General features: G+C 42.5%; 1 protein-coding gene across 1 annotated transcript in view; it reads left to right on the top strand.

The window, feature by feature from the left end:
* Positions 1-1,725: 1,725 nt before the first annotated feature.
* Positions 1,726-25,772, top strand: part of Cycd (cyclin D) — a 65,829-nt gene continuing 41,782 nt past the window's right edge. Inside the window, exons 1-2 of the mRNA XM_076787794.1 lie at positions 1,726-3,264; positions 15,823-16,038. Coding sequence (XP_076643909.1) covers positions 3,067-3,264; positions 15,823-16,038 — 414 coding nt within the window. The 5' untranslated portion in view covers positions 1,726-3,066. The remainder of the gene's footprint in view (positions 3,265-15,822; positions 16,039-25,772) is intronic.

The raw sequence follows: 25,772 nt of genomic DNA, 5'->3' as shown, positions 1-25,772 counted from the left end.
TCAGAGTTAAAATCGATCACAGCGATGACCCCTTTAAATTCCACAACTTTTATCGGATTTCCGCAACTGTTATTACGACCAACGTTAGTTTTTAAAGGTGTTAACTATGTCTGGTTAGCAGACGAATTCTTAGAAACGGGGTTCCTCATTTCTGGTCGCGCGCATAGCAGAGACACCTCGAGGAACTGACTTTCGTTCCACGGACTTCCCCCGATCTTTTCCGACGCCATTTTTCTCAACGAGTCGGCGAGTTTCTTAGAACTGTACAGTCGAGATTAGCCTGTAACCGTACAGAACCGAAAATTTGAATAGCGAAAGTCAATGTGGAGCAGTTCGGAGTCGAGCACGAACGAATTAAAACGAGTAGGTCCGTAATTCTTCGAACTTGCTCGAGCTACGGCCGTGCTGCGTGTAAATGGCACACTGCGCCACGTTGTTGAACGTTCAACGTGGCCATCGTTCCGGAGAGAAACAGGTCCTTCGAGAACCATTACAAACTCTTATAACAATAAATTATCGAATCAAGACTTGTCGGATTAATTCGGTTCACAGGGAAACGCCTTTAACGGTCCACGTGTCTTTCAGTGTGTACGTCAACATTATGTTTACAAGCTTATACGTTTATTCGTAAACCGAGGATTTTGTGCATTTCGTCGATAAAAATTAAGAAATAAATAAATTCTAATAAAATAAACAAAGTTCGTCCATATTGCAGGACTCTATACAGGATGGAAATAGTTTAACAAGATAAAATGAAAAAAAAACAGATTTTACGAGATGTCCTTGCTGAATAATTCATAAAAATTCGAACTATTAGTTTGCTGAAAATGTATAGACACAGTGTTCCCCCTGTAGCGTCGCGCCGTGACTGCTCCTTTGCGTCGCAATGCTATCCCCACCGCCTCGCGGCGCAACCAATCGCGAGGCAACAGCGAGCGATCAGTCGACGAGGATAAGAAGATAAAATAGCTAGAATTACTAAAATTGTTACAGCAACAGTTACCGTCTAAAATAATCCAACATAGGATAATCTACACCCTTAAGCAACCAATTTCGCCACAAAAACCATCATCGTTAACTAGAATCATAGTAGATCATTATGCAATTATAATAATAAAAATTATTTTGCGATCGGAATTTCATAGGAAAAAGAAAGAAAGTTCATATTTATTATTTTATCCGAAGGCTATATATCGGCTGCAACGAAATAGAATTTTATTTCGGTTCGAAGGGAATTAAATGACACACATAAGTACTGGAGCCCGTTCGGAATGTTCATCGCGAGTCTGACTCGAAGCGTAATCGTAGCATACGAAGCACAAGAATACTGGTTGGGCCACTTACATTTTACCAGTCAGAGAGATAATGGTATCGTAGAGGCGAGGAGAAATGTTGGGAGCGTTAACTAAACAAATCATCAGGTTTAAAGATCCTGTGCGGAGGTTGTCGAGGACAGGTTAGAACGCCACGGTCTCTGAGGCGGCGCGAGACTGCGGAGGTGACGACCCTGCGCTCGCTAGACGGTCCCGTGGCTCTAGTTACACGATGCGAATCTGGCACTGGCGCCCCAATCATCTTCTGCACCGGTGGTGGGGAGTCAGTCTTGTTTCACGTGACGCGCTGGCGCCCCGGTGGTAGGGATCGATCCGGGGTCACGTGACCGGCGGGGACCGAGCGGTGGGGACGCACCTACTCCCCTTCGGGAGGGCCGATGTGGAAATGCAAGAGCAGCCGTATTCTGACCTGGTAAGTCGCCAGTGTCGGATCGTGAGAAGGGGAGTGTGACGGTAGGCTGTCTTGCATCGTCGTTGGACATTTAAATCGGCCGCAGGCAGACTTGTTCGAACAAAAAAAGGAAGGGAAAACGATTTCCTTTTCGACCCGAGGGACCTACCGCAACACTTTTTTCGCCATCCGTGGACTATCGAACCCCACGACCGAGGGGCGACGCAACAGGCCGAATTACGCTTATTTATTCGAATTCTACGTGTGTTCGTCTGTCTGTCTGTCTGTCTGTCTCGCTCTCTCTCTCTCTTTCTCTCTCTCTCTCTCCCGACGAAGTTTCTTATTTATTAGATTAGCTGTGCGGAGTTCGTTCGAGACACGTTCCCCGGTGAGAGAGACCGCGAGAGCAACTTCGAAGGATACTACGATCCCCCGGGGAAGAAAAATTCGGAAGCCCGGACCCTACGTGTGTGTACGTCACTTCGAGAGAGAGAGGAAACAAAAACAAAAAAACACGGGAGACGACGACGACGACAGGGACAGTGTATTATTGTGCGCATGAAAGGAAACGGAACATCGTAACCGGTCGCGTAGGATTTCTCTTTTTTTGTTTTTCCGTTGTTTTTTTTTCCTACCGCGAGCACACACGTACGTCGCCGTACATAATATTGTTTTCGCGTAGACGGCCTCTAGGCGAGTGATACAAACGGGAGTCATTGCCCGAGACCAAGGTCCTGTACGTGTCTATCGTACACATAGACACAACGCGAGAGGCCCCGACCCGTGCACGTGTACACATAATAATCACCGGTGTGTACGGTATATATATACACATACGTATATAAATATATCTATCTATATGTAATATTTTTGTGTTGGAAGTGTGTTGAGTGTCCCGGGCCGGCAAGAGGCCAGCGTCTTTCACCGTGCGGATCTGTGTGAACTCTCTTTCCACCCGTATCTTTACGATCGATTCGTGCATGCTCTGTCTGGTCGCGCCGGCGAAAAACAGTTTGGCAACGTGGCACGTGAACAAAGTGAGACAACCGCGGACAGCTACGACGTAGACGTCGAGACGACGTCGGTGATCGAGAAACCGTGGAGGAACGAGGAGTCCGATCCGAGTGATTAATTATTGACAGAACGCCGGAATCCTTCGATCTCTCGTCCCTCCCGAGTGTGTGGGTATATCGCAGGAGAACGAGCCAGCCAGCCCAGCGAGGAGAGAGGGAGCGAGAAAGGAGGAGCGAGAGCGCGCAAGGAGGGACAAGGAGAGACAGAGGAGGCTGTGGCCGCAGCCGCTGGCGTGCTCGAGAGGTTAGGAACGCGACACGGGAGAACATGGATCTGCTGTGCTGCGAGACCACCGAGACAGAATGCAGAGCCTACGCTGATCCCGCTCTACTTTGTGACGACCGTGTTCTGCAGAACCTGCTGAAAACCGAGGAAAGATACGCGCCCAGCAGTTCTTACTTCGAGTGCGTGCAGAGGGACATCTCGCCGCTCATGCGCAAAATCGTCGCCGAGTGGATGTTGGAGGTAAGCCCCCGCTTCCGGTCCACGTGTCGCCCTTGAATTTCCGAAAATTTCGACGGTTTCCGAACCCCCTCGAACGCGAACACGGTACCACGAACGTTCCTCGGATTTTCCGCGACACGTATCGACGGGTATCGCGGCGAATCCGTTGTCGGGTGGTCGTTGGATCGGGCTTCGAATTTTTCGCTTCACCGCCGGAGAGCTTTTTCAGCTCGAGCTTTTCCAGCGAGACACGGTCAACGCCGATCGTTACTCTCCGCGGTTGTGCCACTCTCGCTCGGTATTGACAAGCTCCTGTTGACGGATTTTCTTCGCCCGACCAGGTTCGAACTGTTTTATCGTGGTCGGGTATTCGCTCCGGGGATTTTAACTTCGTTTATACCTCCAGATTTATATAGTACTCGCTCGTACACCTTCGCGAAGTTCACGGAGCGTAACCAAAATTGGTGCGTCGAGCTGATTTTACACGCATTTACGACAAAAATTAATTACCCGCGGAACGGTGACAACATTTAACCCTTAGCACTCGAACGGCGACTGTAAAAATGTTTTTTACAGTATTAAATTTTGTTTGTATTAAACACTTCAGTATTGTACGAGTACATTCCACCGTTTTAGTATATAGGACATGGGAAAAAATATATAGAAGGGAAATATTCTAGGGTGGAAGAAATGTTTCGTTTCGGAGTTAAAATAGCTTCGAGTGCGAAGGGTTAACATTGTAAAATTATTGCGGAAAGGCATTAATACGGACCATTTTGCACGAAACTGCGCAGTCTAATTGGGAACGTGTTAAAAACTCATGTTTAAATCTGGATAAATAATTTCGCCTCCGATTTGTGCTCGTTACTCGAAGTAAAACGTCTCTGTAGAACAAAAAAAGGGAGATGTTTCTCACAAAATATAAAACATTAAACATCAAACACACACTTCAGAAACATTACAATTTCAAACAATTTTGCCAAACCTTGCGTTTCTTATTCATATTAATTTTGGACACGTTGGTCGCAGCTTAGGGGGGTTAAGGTACCCCGAAGACGTTAATTATCGGCAACCAGTTGCATAATCGCGCACAACGGCCGCCTACGTGCAATTATTTGCATCGAGCGAGTCTCCGCGGCTGTGAGACGTATCGTTTAGCGAGTCCAGGACAGAAAGGGACAGAGCTAGAAACCAGTCCGAGGGGTGGAGGAGTTCGATTCGCGTTGGCAAGTGTCACAATAGGACATATAGGATTTTTGTCGTTGGTCTTTTCGACCGCCCACGAGGCGGTCGCGCTCGTTTCGTGGACGAAACGTATAATTCCGTTCGGGCGATCGTTACCCGGCGACATTGTAGCCGAGAGTGCCGATACCGAACAGGTTTGAAACGAGCCTAACCGTCGTTTCGCGTTTAAAGTCGCACGCAACCGCCGCCGGCGAACGTTACGATTATTTTCGGACGCGGCGAGCGGACGTCACGGGGCGTCGAGACGCGTGCGTCCCTCTCTCTCGCTCTCTCCTACTCTCTTTCTCTCTCTCTTTCGAGTCCCTTTAAAATTTAAAAAACATAGCCGACCGTTGCGTAGGTACGCGTTTCGCAGGCCGCGCGTGCCTCTTCGTCCGTTTCGCAGTCATTGACGAGGCGAATCGTGTCGGTACGATAAGCGAACGGTTACGTCATTGTGTGCCTCGCAGAACGGGTCCTCCACGCCCGAAATATTAATCACGGATTAATTAATATTCCCTCGTTTAAGATCGGAATGCATGTTCGATGCCGCGGACCTTGCCCGCCATTTTTGGGAACAGTTTCGATAGAGCAATAAACTTCCTAAACTTCGGGGTGCTATTTAGAAATTTAAACTGTTCTTATTTTATTCAAATTTTTAATCGAATGAAAATTTTTAGGTGACGATTCAGATGGTCATTTGGTAAAATATTGTTTTAAATCGTACAAATTTAAAGGTCCGCTAGAGACGCGTGAATTTCGTTCTTGCTTCGTGTCGCGATTACAGTTTCGAATAATATTCTTCGTCGTACAATATTACATCATTGATAAGGCGTATCAACGTTTAGATATAGGTTCTTGAGACTTAATTAGCTGTGCCAAAAATTATTTGTCAGCGTGGACATTTTCGACGTTTCATTGTACAGTTGCTGAAACCACGCTGGAAAACAATATTAAACAAATTCGTTCGCTTCAGACACTTTCCCTGATTTTACAATTGCTCAAACGATGGGGTTCAGTGGGGAACAATGAAACAAAAATTAAATCACTTGAGACACTTTTGGCCAGTGTTTGTTTTATACAAAACGGAGTTAAGAAAAGAAGGTAGAAGTGGGTAGAAAATTATTTGTCAGAAAATTCATCTTAGACAGTCTATTTTACAGTAGAGCAATAAAACAAATTACTTGATGTAAGACACTTTTGGTTATTGTTTATTTCCTGGAAAATGGAGTTAAGAAAAAAAGGTAGAAGTGGATAGGAAATTATTTGTCAGAAAATTCATCTTAGACACTCTATGTTACAGTAGAGCAATAAAACAAATTAATTGATGTAAGACAATTTTGGTCATTGTTTATTTCACGGAAAATAAAAGGCATGGTGCGATGGTAATATTTTACCATGAATGAATAGAGGTCAGTCTTTATCTTTTATTCATGTAACGTCATACTGATTTTTGATACTATTAAACAGGAAAGGAACGAGTTCATCTGCGCACGATCTTATATTACCGAAGTCAGATACGGTGCTTTGTACACGAAGTTTCTTACGCGATTTGTGTGTGTGTGTGTAGATTGCGCACAGTAGTAAATGTGTTGAAAAACGAAACCGGCCGACCTTTATTTTGCTTTTTGCTTATGCTTACTAGGCGTTCGGCTTATACGACCGTGGAAATATTTATTGCATCACACGGATCTGGTTATTGTTGGTGCTCGCAATTCATTTTTGCCTGGGCGTAACGTGCGGAAATTGTTAAACAGTTATAAAGTAACCGGATCAAACTGATATTCATTCTATAATTAGTTAACTTCGTTCGTAGCCAGTACGCTATTAATTGTTGTACTTTTAACATTCTCTGATTCGGTAAGGTTTAGAGAACACTCGTTTCATGAGGAAATACAATTTTTTATCTGAGAGGTAATTAAATTCAGATTCAATTGCAGATTAGCATGGAACTTGATTTGTGTAAGAACAAAATTCTCTTTTACTTTGGGCTCTCCATAATTGGCCGTAAAAATGCTAATTCGATGAACATCCGCAATCCACTCATTAGAGAATTCAACATGGCCACCCCGAACTCGAATGACTCGAGTGATCGAATTATTTTAGTATTTTACTACCGGAATATTGCAAAACAATATAGCTATCCCTAACATTGCACTGTTTGCATTAAGAAAGTATACCAGTGGTCACAAAATAGGTGTCTATTACACTATAGTAGTCTGTACTACAGTACTCCAACCACTATACTATTTATACCATAAATTAGAAGATAAAAGATATACCACGATATTAACCCTTTGCACTCGAAACTATTTGAACTCCAAAACGAAACATTTCTTCCGATCTAGAATATTTCCATTCTATATATTTTTTTTCATGTTATACATACGAAAACGATGCAATTTACTCGTACAATACTGAAGTGTTGAAATATAATTAATGTAAAACTTTTGAATAATGAGACACAGTAATTTTTAGTGGCGCCTTACAGTCGCCATTCAAGCGCTAAGGGTTAAATCGATGTTTTTGACTTACAAGTCTTCCTTCGTTAACATTCCTACAATTGATCTAAATAAATTTGTAAAGTGATACAGCGAAACATAATTGAATAAAATGTTCTTGTTGCAAATTTTAACATTGAAAAGAACTGCTGCTTTCAATCCTAAACGGTGAAGTAATAATTTCTTGAATAATGTAAATCTTGGCGCCTTCGAGTGCTAAGGGTTAATTTCAATTTAGAATTTCTTAAGAATTGAGATGAATTTTCCGAACATTGTAACAATCGATGCCCACAGTGTTTTCTCGGGGGAGGAAATCGGGATGTTTGGTATTTGTAAAAGTCAAGGTGTCAAACACATTCGATCGACGCAGTCGACATTTTCGATACCGCGTTTCCGGTGGGAATTTGAAATTTCGATTTACGTCGCCGCCGACTGCGGCGACGGATTCCTCGCGTTCGGATCAAATTCCGCGATTCCGCCGTTCGTTTTTCCTGTCGACGTGACTGCCGCCACGGGCCCCGCTGACAATGTAGCCCGGCGAGAGAATGTTTAAATGCCTGTCTGGATGCGTGCCACGATCGAAATACGCGTGTTCCGCGGCGCTGCCGCTCGCTTCGCCGGACGAAAGTATCCTTTTTCTTTCCTTTCCTCGTTCGCGTTGGCCAACGCGGCTAACGGTAATCCTCTTTTTCTTCCACCGGTATTCCGACCACCTAGATCGCTCCGAGCTTTCACGAAAAAGGAAAGACCGATATCGATCGCCGTTCGTTATTCCCGTTCGCGAATCACCTCCGCTAATAAATATTCTTAAACGATCTTTTATCGCGGCGTTTTAGCGTTTCTCGTAAATTACACGTTTTAAATGCGATGAAATCTCCTTTATTTATCCGTTACGATAAGTTTGCGCTCTTTCTCTATTTCTCTAATACAACGAACCAATTAAACGGCGATTTTTATACGCTGGGTCAAAAGAGACCCGGGCACCGCAAGTCCGTACGCCGAACCTCGTGGGGTCGCAAATCCCGTTTCGCTTGCTCGCGACGATATTCAAATTTAACAACGCCTAGTTGAAATGAAGCTCGACGTTTGGAAACTAAAGAACAGTTTAATGTACAGTGAACTCGCGATATATGTCGGCAACACGGGTCTTGATGTTGTTTATTCTCCAGGAGTCACTATTTTGAGGTCTCTCGAGCTTCTCGGCCCCTCACGGGGTATTCCCCGCGGTAGTGGGGATAAGTCCGCGACATTTATCGTGCAGGCCACGGCGTCATATATCGCGAATTCACTGTATATCATCAGCTCGGATCTTCTCCTATTGGTTGTCTTTAAACTGTATGGGGTGACTAAAAGAATTTGATGGATTCAATTTTCTGATTCCGATAAATCATTTTGATTCTCTGTACATTGTACACAAATACGGAACAGTATGATACTTTGATTACGAAAAATCGAATCTATTCTTCCTGGGACCAACATTGGATCCACGACAACCACCCCCATTGAAACAACCACCATCCCCTATCAATATCGTAAATTACTTCCCCCCCCCCCCCCCCACGATATTCATCCCGTAGATTACTTTTATCTCCCATAGAACAGAAGTTATTGGTATACTCGTGAATAGAGCTCGAGGACAGCGCCGTGTTTCTCTATCGAGCTTCAGCCGAGCAGCTTCTGACAACTGTTTACCGATCGTCGAACATTCGTACGGTTCAGGAGGGACCAGATAGCCGGTTTCTACATTGTTATCTGGTCTCGATAAACTTTAATCCGTCGTTCGACGCGCTCGATCCTGACCGGGGAAACGCAAAGAGAGACGGGCCTAGGATGGTGTTTGCCACGCGGGGGTCAGCCAATAATAGTCCCGGGAGTTCGACAAATCTAATTCCATGCTCGTAATCTGCTATTGCGCGCGTCCATGAAGAGTGTCCATCGCGAGTAGTCCACGGAATTTTATCGTTAGCATCTTTGGAAATTCGTTCGGCGCACCTCGACGCTGTCCCCATTTTGAAAGAACCGGAAACATTTTACCCTATGCCCCTAGGGAAATTTGAACCTTCAAATACAGTGATTTCTCTATATATGTCGCCAAGACCTCGATGATAAATGTCGCAGAATTATCCCCACTGCCGCGGGGTGTACTAGTTTTAACGGTTGCATTGATTCCAACCTACAGAAGCTAAATTAAATTCATTAAATGTTTCCACTGTTTCGCATTTGTTCCACTCACAAACGCGTAAAACCCATAAACTTAGGCTCCCAAAAGTCCAAACGTCTCGAAGGCCTAAACGTCTGCCGAGTGAAACCGGCGACGGTACAGTTCGCCGAGCGTGGACACACAAATCCCTCAAGGTCGGCTTTACAAACTCTTGATCGGTGCAATTAATCGCGTGAAAACCGTCAATCGAGAGTCGAATATGCTAGGCCTTGAACCTCTAATCGCGCGAGTCTGCCCGTAAAGCTGCGCCCACACCGAGTCACCATCTCGCAGCTTTTTGCGTTGCTTCGTTGTGGACACGGCTTAAGATTTCTCGACGACGATAAATCTGAAAATCTCGGGATCCGATTGAATTCTGTTCCGAATGTTTTATCGTGAAATCATAGATTTCAGTTGTACAGTGTTTTCTCGATATATGTCCACAGCACGGGTCTACCCAGCGACATATATTGGCTAGAACATACTATTCTTCGATACTTTGAAGTTTACACTCCTCGGCGACCGAGCCCACTCGAGCTTTGAGGCTCCTCGCTTCTGGGGCTTTTATCGGTTAGATATTTGGGACATATATCGAGAAAAGACTGTACAGTGAATTCTTGATAATTGTCAAGAGACATACCCGAGTCGTGTTATGTTACACTCCTCGGCGTCCGAGGCCTCTCGAGCTTCGTGACCGTTCACGGAGTATATCCCGCAGTAGTGGGGGTAATTCCGCGACGTTTATTATCCAGGCCTCGGCGACATATATAGAGAAATCACGGTATTGTGTCTGGTTATCGCGGTTCGATAATCGATGGGCTGTCGGCGAGCTTTATTGCTAGCGATAGGAAGTACAGTATCACGTCGATATCAAATTTCGAGTTCCCGATAGCGATTGTGTACCTCGTGGCGGTAATGAGATAGCCGGGGTTTTTTAATTGTCGATCGCACAGCGTCGCGTTAAACCCACGACAATCCGAAATCCGACAATCGATCGGCAGAATTGATTATGTAATGGAACAGAGATTCAGCGTGACTGTATTATATGAGGAATTAGATTAGATAAAAGTCTTTTTGGATTTTCTAATTCTTATCGGGTATTTATTAAATGACCCGTGCAACCCCCCTTCCCCCTCTCCGGTTTAAATATCTCGGTGTAATTCGATGACGAAACACGCGATGGTTTCTAATTTAACGCGAATTACATCATTAGAAAGCGGTGCGACTCGGGCGTCACGAGGTTCTCGCCTTCGAGCGATCGATCTTTTAAATCGAACGGAGGATCCTTCGACCGTGAACGCAATTTATGGCAGAGCGCGTTTCCTATTTGACGCGCTAGCGAAACCAGAGTTGCTAATTAACGTGTTCTCGGACCAAGTCACGTGTGCGACCGTGATCTACTTTGCGCGAAGAGAACCAAAATAATTTTGCAATCGTCGAAAAACTTATGATTTTTAGGAGGAATTTCATTCATATTTTTTTGAAAGGACTATAATAAATAAGACACGCTACGATCTCATATTTTGAGCGCAGAACAGTAAAATTAATCGACGAGATCCCTTCATATATTTCTAAAAAGAATCGTACACTCTGCGACTCTTATATTTCCGTCAAAATGGCGGATTCTAATATTTTTAATTTAAAATTATTAAGATTCTAAGGATGCGTACCTGAGAAATTATTTACCAAATTTATTTCTTTGGGTATATCAAAAATATTGCTAAGAATGTGGGTAGCACAGTTCTCGTTATTTTTATAAAGTAATGCAAAATAGTCAGTTTTACTGCTCCGTAAATGTAGTGTTAAAAATAAATATTAATATATTAAAGATATATATATATTAAAATATTTATTCAATACAATGTAATAGATTATATATATATTAAAGATAAATGTTAATTTTCGTTCGTTAGCTAGTTTTTACGGGATTTTTGTCTATCAGTATGAATAAATCTTCTGTTTGTTGGTATTCGGGACGCCCAAGTAGGGTAATTTTCTATGCAGTCGCAATTGCTATGCGGGTTCAGCGCTTTTTGCAGGAGTTAGGATTAAGATAACGGTAGATCTAATTACGGAGCGGACACATCTGCGGGACAGGCATCGCCTAACCGCGGAGAAACGGCCATAAATCGGCACCCTCGGAGGGTACGGTTAGGGCCAGAGCGAGTTCTTAGAAACGGCCACCTTGAATATCCGGAAAATGCATTATCCTCCTCGGTAATATGATCGGTTCGAAAATTTCTTGAAACAGTCTGGAAATTTGGGACCCAGACCCGGGGGTGTTTAATACCTGAATTCACTTTCACTATAGCGCGCTGTGTTGTAAATCACTTTCTTCCTTTTACTTTCCTTTGGAAGACTTTATTAATCTCGGAGCTCCCAAATCCATTTTCTGAACCGGCGGCTTGTACGGTAAAATGGAGTATGCGGAATTTTCGACTCGGTAAAAATTTATTAGAAAAATTGTACGCTACTTAAAACAATCGAATGTTTAAGCGAACGAGCCAGAAAATTTAAACAGATGGGTTGAATTATTTAATTTCTTCTTTAAATTTTGTTCCATTTTGTTCCACCATCCATTTTGATTTACGTTTTATCGTGGAAATGGATTGTCCATTTTATTTGTTTATTCAACAGAGACGAAACTTTTCTGCCGTGCTCATTAAGTCGAAGAGAACAGCGATTATATTAGGTCGTCCCACAAGTTCGTGCCGCGGATATGTTTATATTATTCACCATTGAAAAGTATTTTAGTGAAAAACCGCAGAAATTTTATAGTGACGGTATGATGCCTTTGCCAAAAAGGTCAGATGAGGTTTTGGAATGAAAGGGTGATTACATATTTTATTTTTAGAATTTAAATGGTACAAGAGTAAACGGTACGAACTTAGGGGACGACTTAATAGTTCATCCACATCGCATTATAATTTCGACACGAGTAATTGTCGCATAAATCGCTCGAAATACCGAATAATAAACACTTTATTATATTTAACGCCGAGAAACGTTCGCGGAGTCAAAAGAGCGACCCGAACGAAATTATTTCAAGGTATTTTATCGATCGCGGAAGGACCGTTAATCGAAATAAATGGCCTTTTAGCTGTTCAATTTAGAACGGACATCAAATTAAACGTGCTCCATCCGTTTCGGGTTTCCAGACTTCCAGATCGCGAATATATATTAATCCGATTACATACGATCATCTCGCGCAGACGTCACTCGAATAAAGTCGTTTTAATTCGGTAATGAGAAACACGTTTGTCCAAGAGCGATCTGCAAATAAACTCTGCCTTTCTAAATTATTTCACTTTGGATAATTGACGAATCGATTTAAGAAAGATTTTTAGAAACAATTCCCACTAGTTGAAGTATTCTTTTGTTAAAAAAACTTGTTTGCTTTTCATTATTTTCTTACGAAACTTTCACTAACATATTCGTGACAATTTTCTGGTTAAAATGAGCCCCAACGCGACATAGTTTGGAGCATTTTTGATCGTGCAGTTGACGTTTCGGTGTAGCCTCGATTATCCGAACCATTGATATAAACACTTGTGACGTAAACAGTTCGTTTACCTAATAATTGCCTAATGTAAGTCCTAAATTTTACGAAAATTAGTGGAGTGTGAATATACATAAAATATCAGTTTCGGAAAGCTAAGCTACAGATATCTGTCCGATTGCCACCCCCGCGGCAATGTTTCAAGCCGACCAATTAGCTGCGAATAAATCCACATAATCTCGATCTGGACGAGATCCGGTAAACTGCAGGGTCTACGAAGTGTTCGTAGCGTGGTGGGCAGGGCCGGCACCCCAATTTCCGGAATAGGGGTTGACCGAAATTTTCCACCGTGGGTTCACAGAAATGAGATCCCACCGGTTGCTTTTGACCGGTATGCGCAGCCATACGAAACGGCCGGTGCCTCTCTGTTGGTGCGGGGAACTTATTGACCGTGACCAACGTTCCTACCCTTTTCCAACACCCCTTCCCGTAATTGCTTCATGACGCGCGCACCACGACCAATTAGTACCACCGACTTAACGAAATAATAGTCCGCGCCCTATCATCGATTAAACGCCGCGTCAGTCTCCGAGGGTGCGTGGCTCTACCTAACGAGAAGTCTGTGCATCCATAATCGGGGTATAGCATCCAGAAATACTGATCTCGATGTATGTGAAAAATTCGGGACCGTAATGTTACTTGTATCGTGTAGGACACTGTTCTTTCACCCCCTACCGGTAGCTTCGACCGTAGAAACGAGTAGCGTGTAAACAAAAGGTTAATAAAACTTTGTTGTTTTTAATTATTTTTCTATGAAACTTTTACGATCATATTCGCGACTCCTTTCTGATTCAAACGAGTCCAAACACGACGCATTTTGCATAATATTCACTCGTTTAATTCGTGATACTTTATATCCTCTATTATCCGAACTAATCAGTGGAACATGATATCTCGGATAAAGGAAATATAGATACCGCATTGGTTCGACATTTACAGGTTTGTGCAACAGATAGTGGTCACATATGATCGGTTCGGATAAAGGAGGTTCCACTGAATCGTGAATTACACAAGAAAACATGGTCCGAATTGTGTCATGTTTGAACTCGTTTTAATCGGAGAAACGTCACGGGCATTCGGATAATAGAATTATTTGTTAGTTATTGAAGGGATAAGATAAAAACATTTGTGTTTCGTTTATTTTATCGGAATTTTTATGTAAAACGGAAAAATCAATTATATTTAATAACTGCTGGTAACTGGGTGTAGATTTATATTTGTTAACTGTCTGAATGGTTTGTTTAGTTTGATAGAAGTTCGACAAAATTTGCCGGAAGAGAATTTCGTTGGAAATTCGAGCGAAACTCGAACTGAGAACCGCAGGAATTCCATTCCACGTCGAAAGCTCGTTACACCCTTCCTCAGCATCGACAGTATCGATTGTATCTTCTCCTCGAGAACGCTTCGAAAACAAAAACCGAGGTCTCCGACCTGTGCCCCAGGGTGATCGATTAGCCAAAGCCGCGATGTTAACTTTCATGAGAGGAAATCCGGTCCGTGACCGCACCCCCTACACGTTCTCCTAGAGCTGTGTTCTGCACTTGTTCTCAGAAACGAGTGTCCCCTCCGCCATAACCGATTCCTCGTCGCTCGTTCTCCGTTGATAACGTTAATTATGCCGTATTTTTTCTGTTTTGAGAAATCGAAATTGCGGGTCTCCCGAGTCATTTAAAAAATGCTAAATTGGTATTTGTATTGGTATTGGTATTCTCACGTTAACGAAACGTTGACAATAGGCATTGTAATAGAAGCAGGGGTATTAAGGGAACCATAGGTATTAGGTAATAGAAGCAGTCACAAATTGTAATTACTAAACTCGATATTCTATTTTGAGCTATTTGAAAGTCGTATCTGCTTGTTGACGATGAATTGTGAATTAATACTTTTTGATCTTGGTTGCATACATCTCGCTTAATTTTTGATGAAATAATAACCTATACATTTTCAACTAATACAATTCCTTTAAAAAACTCATTTCGTAGAATTTACATCGTTTAAGAATTGTTTCACAAACTCGATATTTATTGTCGTATGCAGCGAGGGATTCTTCCCCTAATTCGTATTCGAAAACGGTGAGCACATTTTCCAAAAGGAAGACGTGTCCAAAATAACGAAACTCCGCGTGTCCACCGAAGCGATACCCTTCCCACGGGTCTGTTATAAATATTTAATTACCTGTAAATTTCGATCATTTCACCGATGCAAAGACAATACCAATCGGCTGTAACAGCCTCGAAGAAAATTGGCTAAACACCGGAGAGCGGCGTTAATTAGTGCTTCGTATTCCTGAAGTCTACCGTGGGTCTTTGTTTCCAGAAGCGCAGGTAACATAACACAGCCCGCATTCCAATCGGCGGAAGCCCAGGTACACAGTGCCCTAACAGGCACCGAGTCCCCTAAGTGTGGGCTAGAATAAAAACTAGAGAGGATAAACGCACCCCGGATCAATAAATTCCTAAAACCAACCCCCTAGGTCCTTGGTTCTAATCTTTGAGCGTCATACGTAGCAAAGACACGATTCTAACCTATAGCTTGAATTTGCATACTAAATTGCAACCGACGGGAGAGATTACAAATTTTTCAATTTTTGATTTTCTTAAATGAAACTTTTACCATTATGTTCGTCTGGTTTTTCTGATTACAACGACACCAAACACGATATAAATACGATCACAATTACCTGTGTAACAAGCGACATTAAGAATTCATGTACCTCCACCGTAAATGTCAAGTCATGTAGTTATGATCGTAATTATATCGTGTTTGGAGTCATTTTAATCAGAAAAACCAGACGAATACGATGGTAAAAGTTTCGTCGACGAAAAACCAAGAAGAAGGAATTTTGATTTTTGAAATTAAAATCCTGAGCTGGCTCACGAGTCCAGTCTCTCTTCCTTTTACAATCGCTATCTCTGTCCACGTTCCTCATACTACAAAGAATGAAGTAGCTCTTCTAGAACTGTCGCTCGGCGGACCCGAGGATACGACAGTTACGGAGAGAACAGTGTATTAGCTGATGAATCACCGAGTACGATGCTCAGTCGCGGAGGTCCGTGATCGACGATACTAATCTGTTGTTCGATGATCGGTGACAGGTATGCGAGGAGCAAAAGTGCCAGGACGAGGTCTTTCCCCTCTCGATGAACTACGTCGACAGGTTCCTTTCGATCTGCCCGATCAGGAAGTCGCAGCTGCAGCTGCTGGGAACCGCCTGCCTGCTTCTCGCCTCGAAGCTGCGAGAATCGGCGCCGCTCACCGCCGAAGTGCTCGTCTTCCACACGGACAACTCCATCACCCTGGATGACTTATGGGTAAGTGCACCACCTTTCGCTCTTGTCGTATTTCCTGTTGGAACTCGAGATGGGGGGTGAGCAATTAATAGCCACCGCTGACTGTTACGGATGATGCTGCCGGGAGATCATAATGGAAGTCCGGGAACGGGGATTCTGTTCCAATCCTGGTTTTCATAATATTTCATCTTTTTCGCTTGGATAGCTAACTTCGTAGGGATTCATTTGACGAACGTTGTCCTGGCGATGATGGCAAAATAGCTGAAACGATATTTTTGGCATCTCAAAACTTTTTAAATGTTGAAATCAAGGTGAATTTTCAAATACAGCGATTTCTCTGTATATGTCGCCAGGACCTGGATGATAAATGTCGCAGAATTATCCCCACTGCCGCGGGGTATACCGAAGAGTGTAACCATAGCACCGCTTGGGTATGTCTCCTGGAGGATATACGACGCTGGCAAGTGTTGTTGACATATATCGAGAATTCACTGTAATTTGTAATTTTCAAATAGTTTTTTGATTAAGTGTTTTTCCAATGGTTTTAATTTACAAATGCTTTTCCGTCGAATTTCTTATTACGGGTAGCTCACCAGAGAATTTGTTTAAACAGAGAGAACGATGTGGTCAATATTTGGGATTAGTAAATAATAAATATTTAATGGTAGACTTCGAGAATCGCAGATAGTTATTGCAAATACACGAACGTCGTTTTAGGGGAAAATGAAAATCCTGTTGGCAAACATTCTCACGTTTCACTTTGCTTTAATGAAACTTACCGAGGCTTATCGTTAATTGTACTTTGTTGGCGATAAGTTTCAGGTATAGTGCTATCGCAAGTAGGTTTTTTGGCGGATCTTCGTCTGTTTGTCAGTTTTGTCCGATAGAAAGATATCCTCTTGTGGCAAACTGTACAATTCAAAGATACTCAGAGTCTCAGACTTTAATTTAAAAATTGAAGTTTGCAAGCCAACAACTGTGACATTCAAAATTAAAATATTTCAATTGAAAAAAAATCTACAAAAAATTACAATTTTTGTTTTATTTACCAGAAGAAAAAATTATTGAATTTCTTCAGAATAGAATTATTATTTTTTCTGGATCCGAATACATCAGTTTGGAAGTTGGGACTTTAATATCAAAATTGAGATTTACAACTAAAGAATGACCTGGGACACTAAAAATGTCTATGATGGTAGAAATTGCATATGTGTGCCATTTATCGGAAACATTGATTCGCTATAGAATATTTTTTGTGAATTGAATGCAAAGGTTTGGAACAAAGGAAAACGAAAATGGTCCCCGGTGGAAAAAACCGTAATTTCTTGTTCTCTCGATCGCGATTTCGAGCCTGAGAAATTTATCGAGCGTTTTATCACGATACCGAGTCAAGTGTCAGCTGGGTCACGCAGCCGGTTGTTCGGTGAATTTACTTTTCCCGTTAAAATGTATCGCGCTGCGTATCGATCGCGCATGGTAATGCCATGAAACTTTCATAGGGAAAATTTACGGTACAGTAACTCTCTCGTGGCCATTTGGCGAAATCAGTGAAACGGAGCGCTAACGTTTTTGTTTTCCTGTCGGTTCCTCGTGGCCATTATTAAATGGCTCAAGTATCAATTCAGTATCAATGATACTCTTATCGATTATCACCCGACTCAACGAGGCCCATTATTCATAATTAATTCTTTAACAAAATTCCCGAAATTTTCCCTTTCATTCTCAGTTATTTTAACCAGAGATCGCGTTTTGTCGTTTCAAACTTTTGAAACAAAGTCTATTTTATTTTTAACTTGACAAACTCAGAATCTTTTTCCACATGGAAAAAGCGAACGGTTAATTGCTAATCTAATCGTCCGGAATTTATTATTGTCGGAATTCGATATGCTTTCGAGATTTTTTTGATAAATTAATATCGACAATGTAGCTTAATTAATCGAGCGATCGACGGCTTGAAAATTGTTGAAATATCCCAGCGTGCTATCCAAATTTTTCGAGCAGTTCTTTTGTTAGGTTTTTCTGTCAGTGAATTAATAAAATGGAAGAAATGTTGGGGATTTTTGAACGGAAATTAGGGCGTCTTGGAAAGAGAAATAGTGTGTTCGTTGAGGTACGATGTTGATCGGCTCTCTGTGAGTCATGGTGTCCCGAGGAAACTGTCGGACGGCTCGCTGAAAATAGTTTTCGGGTTCGATTTGTGCGACTGGAGGCGTCATTGGGGGCGTTGAAAATTGCAAAACCTTGTACAGATCTGATTTATCGAAAACAGTTGTCCTCTTCCAGTTTATGCGACGTCGATGCGTCCGTTTTTCCTCTTCCTGCATCGATGAATCTTGAGTCTCTATTAATATCGGTACCGAGAACTGATAGATACGTTTAACCGTTTTCATACCTTGTTTTTGTCGTGATGAGAAAATATCTACTGTCGTTTCATTCTGTTGCATAATGCGTCAGGGACACTGTTCCAAAAATTATTTACTTTAGAGGTAAAATCGATCTAAAAATTATTTACTTCAGAGGCAAAAGTGCTCTATTTATTTTAGAGGTAAAATTGCTCTAAAATTTCTTTAGTCTAGAGGCAAAATTGCTCTAAGAAAGATTTACTATAGAGATAAAATTGCTCTAAAAGTTGCTCTAAAAATTCGTTAGTTTAGGAGCAAGATTGCTCTAAAATTTGCTCTAAAAATGATTTAATTTAGAGGAAAAATTGCTCCAAAATTCTTTAGTTTAGAGATAAAATTGCTCTAAAAATTCGTAACTTTAGAGGCAAAATTGCTGTAGAAATTCTTTAGTTTAGAGGACAAATTGCTCTAAAAAGGATTTACTAAACAGGCAAAATTGCTCTAAAAATAATTTACTGTAGAGGCAAAATTGCTAGAGAGGATTTACTGTAGAGGTAAAATCGCTCTAAAAATTGCTGTCAAATTTACAGAAATTCATTCATTACATTCTCTCACCTACTTAGGGAGAGTTACAGTTGTGTTACTTTGTTTTAGGAGTCGGAATCGGTTAGTTCGGTGGCTTGAGTGTGAAATGAATGGATCTCTCGATCCCTCTTCCGTGGAGCCGTATTTTAGACTGACATATTGGTCACCGAAATTTTTTTCAATTTCCGTGCCTCGAGGGTTTCGATGATTCGAGAATAGAATTATTTATGTTGGAGCGCATAGACACAACTGTGTGTGGCCTGTGTTACACAATTTTGTCGATTTTTTATGGTGAGACACGTGGACGGAGCCAGTGACACCATCTATTTTAGAACAACCCGTTTTTCCAAAGAAATATGGTATAACTGCAAAATTAAATAGATATTCAATTAATTATCACCATTATTATTAACATTGTGTGTTCAGTCATTTAGGATTATGACCATAGCGTGTTCAATTGTTTCTGTTTCTTCCCAACACATTAATTTCTTATTAAGCAATTTGTTTTTTCTGGAAAATATTTTTACTTTTATTTAGAGCGATAATTGCAAATTTTATCACAATTTACAGATATCGGTATTAACATGAAATCCCATATTATAGTTTTCGTTCATTCACGCTCTACTGAGAAGAAACCAACTTTTATCCTCGTCAAAAATAATCTCAAACTTTTGAGCTGCAGTGTAGGTATATGGTTTCGAGGAAAAAAGGTATCAGTGTTCAGGTAACCGAGCTTCTACTGCACCTTTTTCCCGTCGCAGTTATGCAGCTCTATCGAGCACGTGAGTCATCGTTAGACTGCGGATTTTTATGCAAATGCACAATTTTATGAACAAGTTTGCAGAAAGATTTAAATACGAACTACTCCTTTCGTTGCGGATTTTATTATCACAGTGCTAATGTAAAGACAAGAATGCCGAGGCGTTAAATTCCCTAAAATGGTTTGTTTTATTGTTCCGCGATGCCACGAATGCTGCAAACCACGGCTATAATAAAACTATTCAATCTAAAATTCCAACATCCGTTTCCTCTTCGATGCCAATTTAGACTAGTTAAAATATAAATGACACGGTTAAATAAGAGGACGTTCGGGGAAAAATAGAACATTAACGAACAGATAATCGCGACTATTTTTTTCGAAAAAATTTTGGGGTGCTCACTGTTGCCGTCCAAGTGAAATTTCAAACCGTTTCGCAAAGAAGAGAAAAGTTCGGGAAATTAAAAAATTAAAAATAAAAATTATTTTTCTGTTTTTTGAAATTTTAAGTTCAGCGACATTTATGCGATTCGAAAGACTGTCTAATTACAGTCTTTCTGTTACTATGACAGCCCGATTAAATTTTATGAATACAATAATAAATGTCTCTGAAGCACAATAACCAGAAAATTCTCTGAAAGCAGCACAGTCGCGTTCTATCCATGGCGGACGCATAATTCGCGCGCCGAAACGGCACCGGTGTCGAGTAACAAATCGCGCGAGCACATACCGTCAGGGAAACCGGAGTGTTTCGCAAATAAAGAATCGAGCCGAGCTTCTGCTCTGGAAACCGAGCCATTTGAGGGCCCGGGATAGTCACGTGACTTTTTAATTAATAATTTCAATTCACAGACTTAAGATCCGTCTTGGTCTTGATCCGACGGGTCTTAAGTCTCTGACTAAACTTGTCACATTTTTTGCTCTGTATTATGGATATTATGAATTCTGACGCCGTGCTTCAAGTTTTTCGGCTTTATTTCGCAGAGAATCAAGATAAAATATAGCTCAATTCGTAGCTGCAGATATTTTCTAGTGCGCGCTGCTCTCGATTTCATCGAAAAAACTCGTCCAATGGCATAAAAATGCTTGGATTCCACGGCATGCGCATCGTCAATTTTTGGCCTACTTCGAACGCTTATGTTACCAAATATCTGCATAATCTCGGCAGCTCCTGACCAGGGCGCGCTAGATTGAACCTTCCTCTTTCGAATGAGCCCTTTACCAGCGACAAAATATTCTTACATAAGGACGAAAACATGAGGCACGTGAAACCATTTTTTGACGGTAATGTAGTCACTCTACCTTATCGCGAATCTACGAAGACCGAGCCATTTAAATACTTCCTCGCGAGGAAACCCAGGAGGATCGATGGCCAGTCTCGCGCCACGAATTCCACGCTTTTCGAGAACACGAACGCGCGTAAACCGGGCTCCCCGGGCAAACAAGAGATAGCCTAAGCAAGCTCGGATAGATAACGGCTCTGATACCGGGGAGCGTTATTTAATTTCCAGCCACTCTCGGCTCGCTCGATCGCGGCACCTACGCTACTCCGCTTCTCACCAAACTCGCCTAATAAGGGTGGTTTTGCGCGCGAATCCTTCCGAATCTAAGGGTTCGCTAACCTTCTGAAAGTCAATTTTGTCAGGTCTGCTTGTGCTCCACCTCCTCAGGCACACTGGCACACACGTGTATTTTCTTTTTAAATTAAAATTACTCGAAGTGAAACAAAATCAAAATTTCTTGGAGAACAACAGAATCACTTAACGACATTGCCGGACGTCAATTTGCGGATAATATTTTAAACAAGAAATTGTTGTACAGAAAATGTTTCGAACAAAAGTTGAATAGTTTCGTAGGGTGGGGGCAGAGTTTGTTGTCGGTAGTTTTTTTGTAGGTGAAAGCGTAGAGGACATATGAAGGTCAACTTACAATTTGAAGGACAATTTTTATTTTGCTTACAAATCCACTGTCCAGTAATCACTCTGAATGGTATTAAATACTTCTGTGCATGCTTTAAAAATGCCCTCACGGAAACGTCGAACATTATCTTCATCACTTGCTCCTAAACGTCTATTTCTAGCCTACCCCCCTTATCTTTCTCGCCTCTTTCTCTCTACCCGAAGCACGTTTATCGCGCGTCTCTCTTTCTCTTTCTCTTTCTCTTTTTAACCGTCCGTTTCTCAATCCACTGTGTCACAGAAACTTCCACTGAGAGAAAAAAAAAATCCTTCGAAGTCTAACAGCGAAGACAAGATTAAGAAGAAAGACCACAAACGTACAGTCGACGCGACACGTCTCGATTACAGTTGCACGAAATTGTGTTAAATTAAACACGGCCAAAGTTTCTCGAAATGTTTGCAGTGTTAAAGAACTGGCTGCAGAATTAAAAATTTACAGAATTAAACAATTCAATGTAGAAACTTATACAGTGATTTCTCTGTATATGTCGCTCAGGCCTGGATGATAAACGTCGCGGAGTTATCCCCACTACCGCGAGGTACACCCCGAGGTTCGAGAGGTTTCGGACACCGAGGAGTGTAAGCATAACACACAGTATCTCCTGGACGATGTATGTCGCTGGCAAGACCCGTATTGTTGACATATATCGAGAATAAAGTATTATATACTTAAATATTATAAAAGGTACCGTAAAAAATTTTCTTTGCGATAAATTTGCAATACAAGGGGGTGGGTTTGCCCCCCTAGATTTTCGCGTGACGGCTCATGGCGTTTAAGTGTTCCTAGGGTTAATGTTCGGTAGTTTTATTGTTAAGCTAGAACGCTAAAAAATCGATTTCACCGTCGACTGGACTTGCGCAAACAGCGAGCACAAGCGGTCAAAACACGGTAGCGAGAAGGGGTGAGAAAGGGGGGGGGGGATTGGATAATCGTCGCGTAAAACAGTCGAAACGTTGAAAGGGTAATTGCTGTTTTGGGGCCAATTTCGTCGCCCCTGAAGCAATAAACTTGTTGCAGCCGGTTGTTGTACCTCGTGCTCGTCGAGTCGTGTAATAAAAAGAGAGAGAGAGGGAGGGAGTGACATAGAGGGTAGGGGGCGGAGACAGAGAAGAAGCAACAACAGGAATGGCCGTGGACTAATCATCGGAAAATAAACAGGAAGGTGCTAGCTGAGGGCGTTATGCACCTGCACCACACGCCGCTGGTATGCACATGCACCGGCACGCGTGCAACAGGCACGAAAAAGTTTATCGATCAACACACACACACTTGTGTGCGCCCGCGCGCGCCGGCTGAAATTGCGGAGCACGATGGCGACCCGGAAATGGGCCCTCCCCTGCTCCGATAGGTCGTTGATCGGTTGTAAAAAGGGGGCAGGGGGCAGATTGACACCATAAATTACTACAATTTTGCCCACGAAGTCGCCGACTTTCACGCTCGTTCGAAACTTGTTAGTAAGCTCGCCTATTCTTGGCTCGTTTACCCTGTCGACGCGGTGGCTGGGCTCTCGTATCCTCTATAGGTCAATAATAAAATTATTAGATGCGTCTGATGTCTCATTTTTATTTTTAATAGTCACTGGAATTGTAGTGTCACACTCTAGTGTCGCGCTGAGTAGTTCGGATAATCGAGGTTCCAAATTATCGTGGATTAAACGAGCAAACACGATCCGAACTGCGCCGTGTTTGGACTCGTTTTAATTAGAAAATTGTCACGAATATGCCAGTAAAAGTAAAAAGTCAGAAAAGGGTTTCGTCACTGAATCGGTATTACTTTTATCGATACCAGTATCGATTGACTCGCTAGCCTTTTCTACATTCTACGCTAGCGACAAGAGACCAATGAACTTGATAAACGGGAGATCGGTGCACGAGTTAGGTGACAATTCGGTCCCAAATTTTTCACATATCAGGTTCGTGCAAAAATAATTGTGTTCTTGAATTTTCATGTTATATATTTTGCTTTGTATTTAAAGCTATATAGTCAGGTTTATATTTAAAGCTAGACGTTTTGCTTTATATTCAAAGCTGTATATTTGGCTTTATTTGTCAATTTGAGCAGAACGTCGAACGCAGTGTGCACCAAAATTCGTGAATGCAGTATGCACCGAGGAAGATGAGAGCAGCAGGTCCGGCGGGGTTTCTCGGCTGTTGCACGTAAGAAAAGGGGTGCGCATTCAGAGATGCAGCTGCCCGGGGCCGCGGAGAGGTTGCCAGGGCCCGGTGCAGCCCTGAAAAGGGCCCAGGTTACCGTCGTCGACGTAGACGACGGACGCACCTGGCCCTCACCTGCTCCCCTCCTCTCTGGGACTCTCGCGCAGCGTGCACCGTGCGCGCTGGGCCAGCCAGCCGGCCGGAATTCGCCTCTATGGATATTTTCGCGTGATCTAATGTCAACCACTGCCGTATCCTGTGGGCCCACACACATACACACACACAACCCGAGGAGGGGCCCACTTGTGCAACCTTCCGCGAGTGCAGTTTTAAGGGCTCGCGATCCCTGGGAAGGTGCACGGCTTCCGGCCCCGGTGACGATTCTTTCTCAACCGGGAGGAAGCGATCGGTTCAACCCCCTTCGCGCACAGACATCTTTGTTCACCTTTGCGAACCTGTTCCTCGGACACCTTGAACGTTCATGTTCGATTGTAATGGCAACTGCGTCGTAGAAATGCCTTGTGCAATCTTGCCATTTTGTTTGCGGCCCCTGTGTTTTATTGTTGCTTATCGTTTCCTGTTACGGAAAGGGATGTGCATAGTATCAGGTCATTCCTCGTTTTTTGAATGTAGAATGCTAAATCAGGGCAGGACAAGATGGTCAAACGTACCCCCAAATTGATCTCTCTTCGTACCATTCGACAGGGCTCCCAAAGAAACCCCTCCGTGGAAAGTTTCACCCCACCACAAGGGTAGCTGTAGGGTGAACACGGTTTAATGAATTATGCTCTGTTTCTTCCGTTCTGCTTAACCAAAAATTACGAAAAAATTCATGAACTTTCTATCTGATAGCACATGCGACCATGAATTTGTTCCGAATTTTTGACTGCATAATCGATTTTTAAAAAATTGCGAAATCTTGAAATTGCTGATTTAACAATCAAAGTTCGATGATCGTGTTTAAATTGCCGTGATAGCTGTGTCTTATGGAGATACCAGTTTTATAAAAATTCAGTATTGTCATAAACAACGTTTTTAAGTGTTTGTAGATTTGTTTTTTATATCTGAACATCTTGCGTACGCGAACGAATTTGGACCGCCTCCGTTTGTTTTAACGCGTTTGATCGATGAGATAGCTGTTCGAATACTAGTTTAGTATAATCGCGACTTAAGACGGCTTCCCTCCGACGTACCCGCACAACGAAACTGCGAACATCCGACGACGTCCACTCGCGACATCCGACACGGTGCTCATGCGGATATGCGCCAGGTGCACTTTAATTGCTCTGACCACCGTCACCTGTTGATCTTCGGGGATCGGGGCAATAGCGATCGGTTGGTTCGGTGCTATGGAATTGTTGCCGCAAAAGTTGATGCAATTTTCTTACTCTCTCGACGGAGACAACAGATAAGTGTCCGTTAATTCGTTTAAAATGTTCACTGTTTCGTTCACCCATTTTTGCCACAAACGCATAAAATCCGCGGACTAGTCACGAGAGACAACAATATTAATATTTGTTAAGTAAAAGGATAAATAATTGAAAGGAAAAAATTAGATGTAAAGCTGTACAAGCGGTTTTCATATTTTTATTCGCTGGTTATTGAAAGGAGAATGATTCTTTGCAGGAAATAATTTCGGACGGAAACTGTGCGCATTGTAAGGCCCGCGCACGCGCTTCTCCGTGCAAATTCGAGCCGCGGCCTGCTGTTTACCGAGTGGGAGAAGGAGCAGCTGTGAAGCTTGACCCCTTCTTTGCAGCTTTTGTCGTATCAAGGAAGACCCTTTAGGCTTCTCTCTGCCTTCGGCGTCTGTCGATCGAAATCCTCAAGGGCACAGCTCGGTTTCTCGAAACCATAAAGCCAACTTTTCCCAGCCAAAATTCGAAACCACAGCGAACATGCCATCGCTTGCCTAATTAAAAGGTGCATTGAAAGACGATCTTATCCAAATTTTTCGAC

Source organism: Halictus rubicundus, chromosome 5 (genome assembly GCF_050948215.1).
Source record: "Halictus rubicundus isolate RS-2024b chromosome 5, iyHalRubi1_principal, whole genome shotgun sequence".
NCBI classification, from domain to species: domain Eukaryota; kingdom Metazoa; phylum Arthropoda; class Insecta; order Hymenoptera; family Halictidae; genus Halictus; species Halictus rubicundus.
Note: the sequence above shows the minus strand (reverse complement) of the source record. Positions and strands in the feature narration are given on the sequence as shown.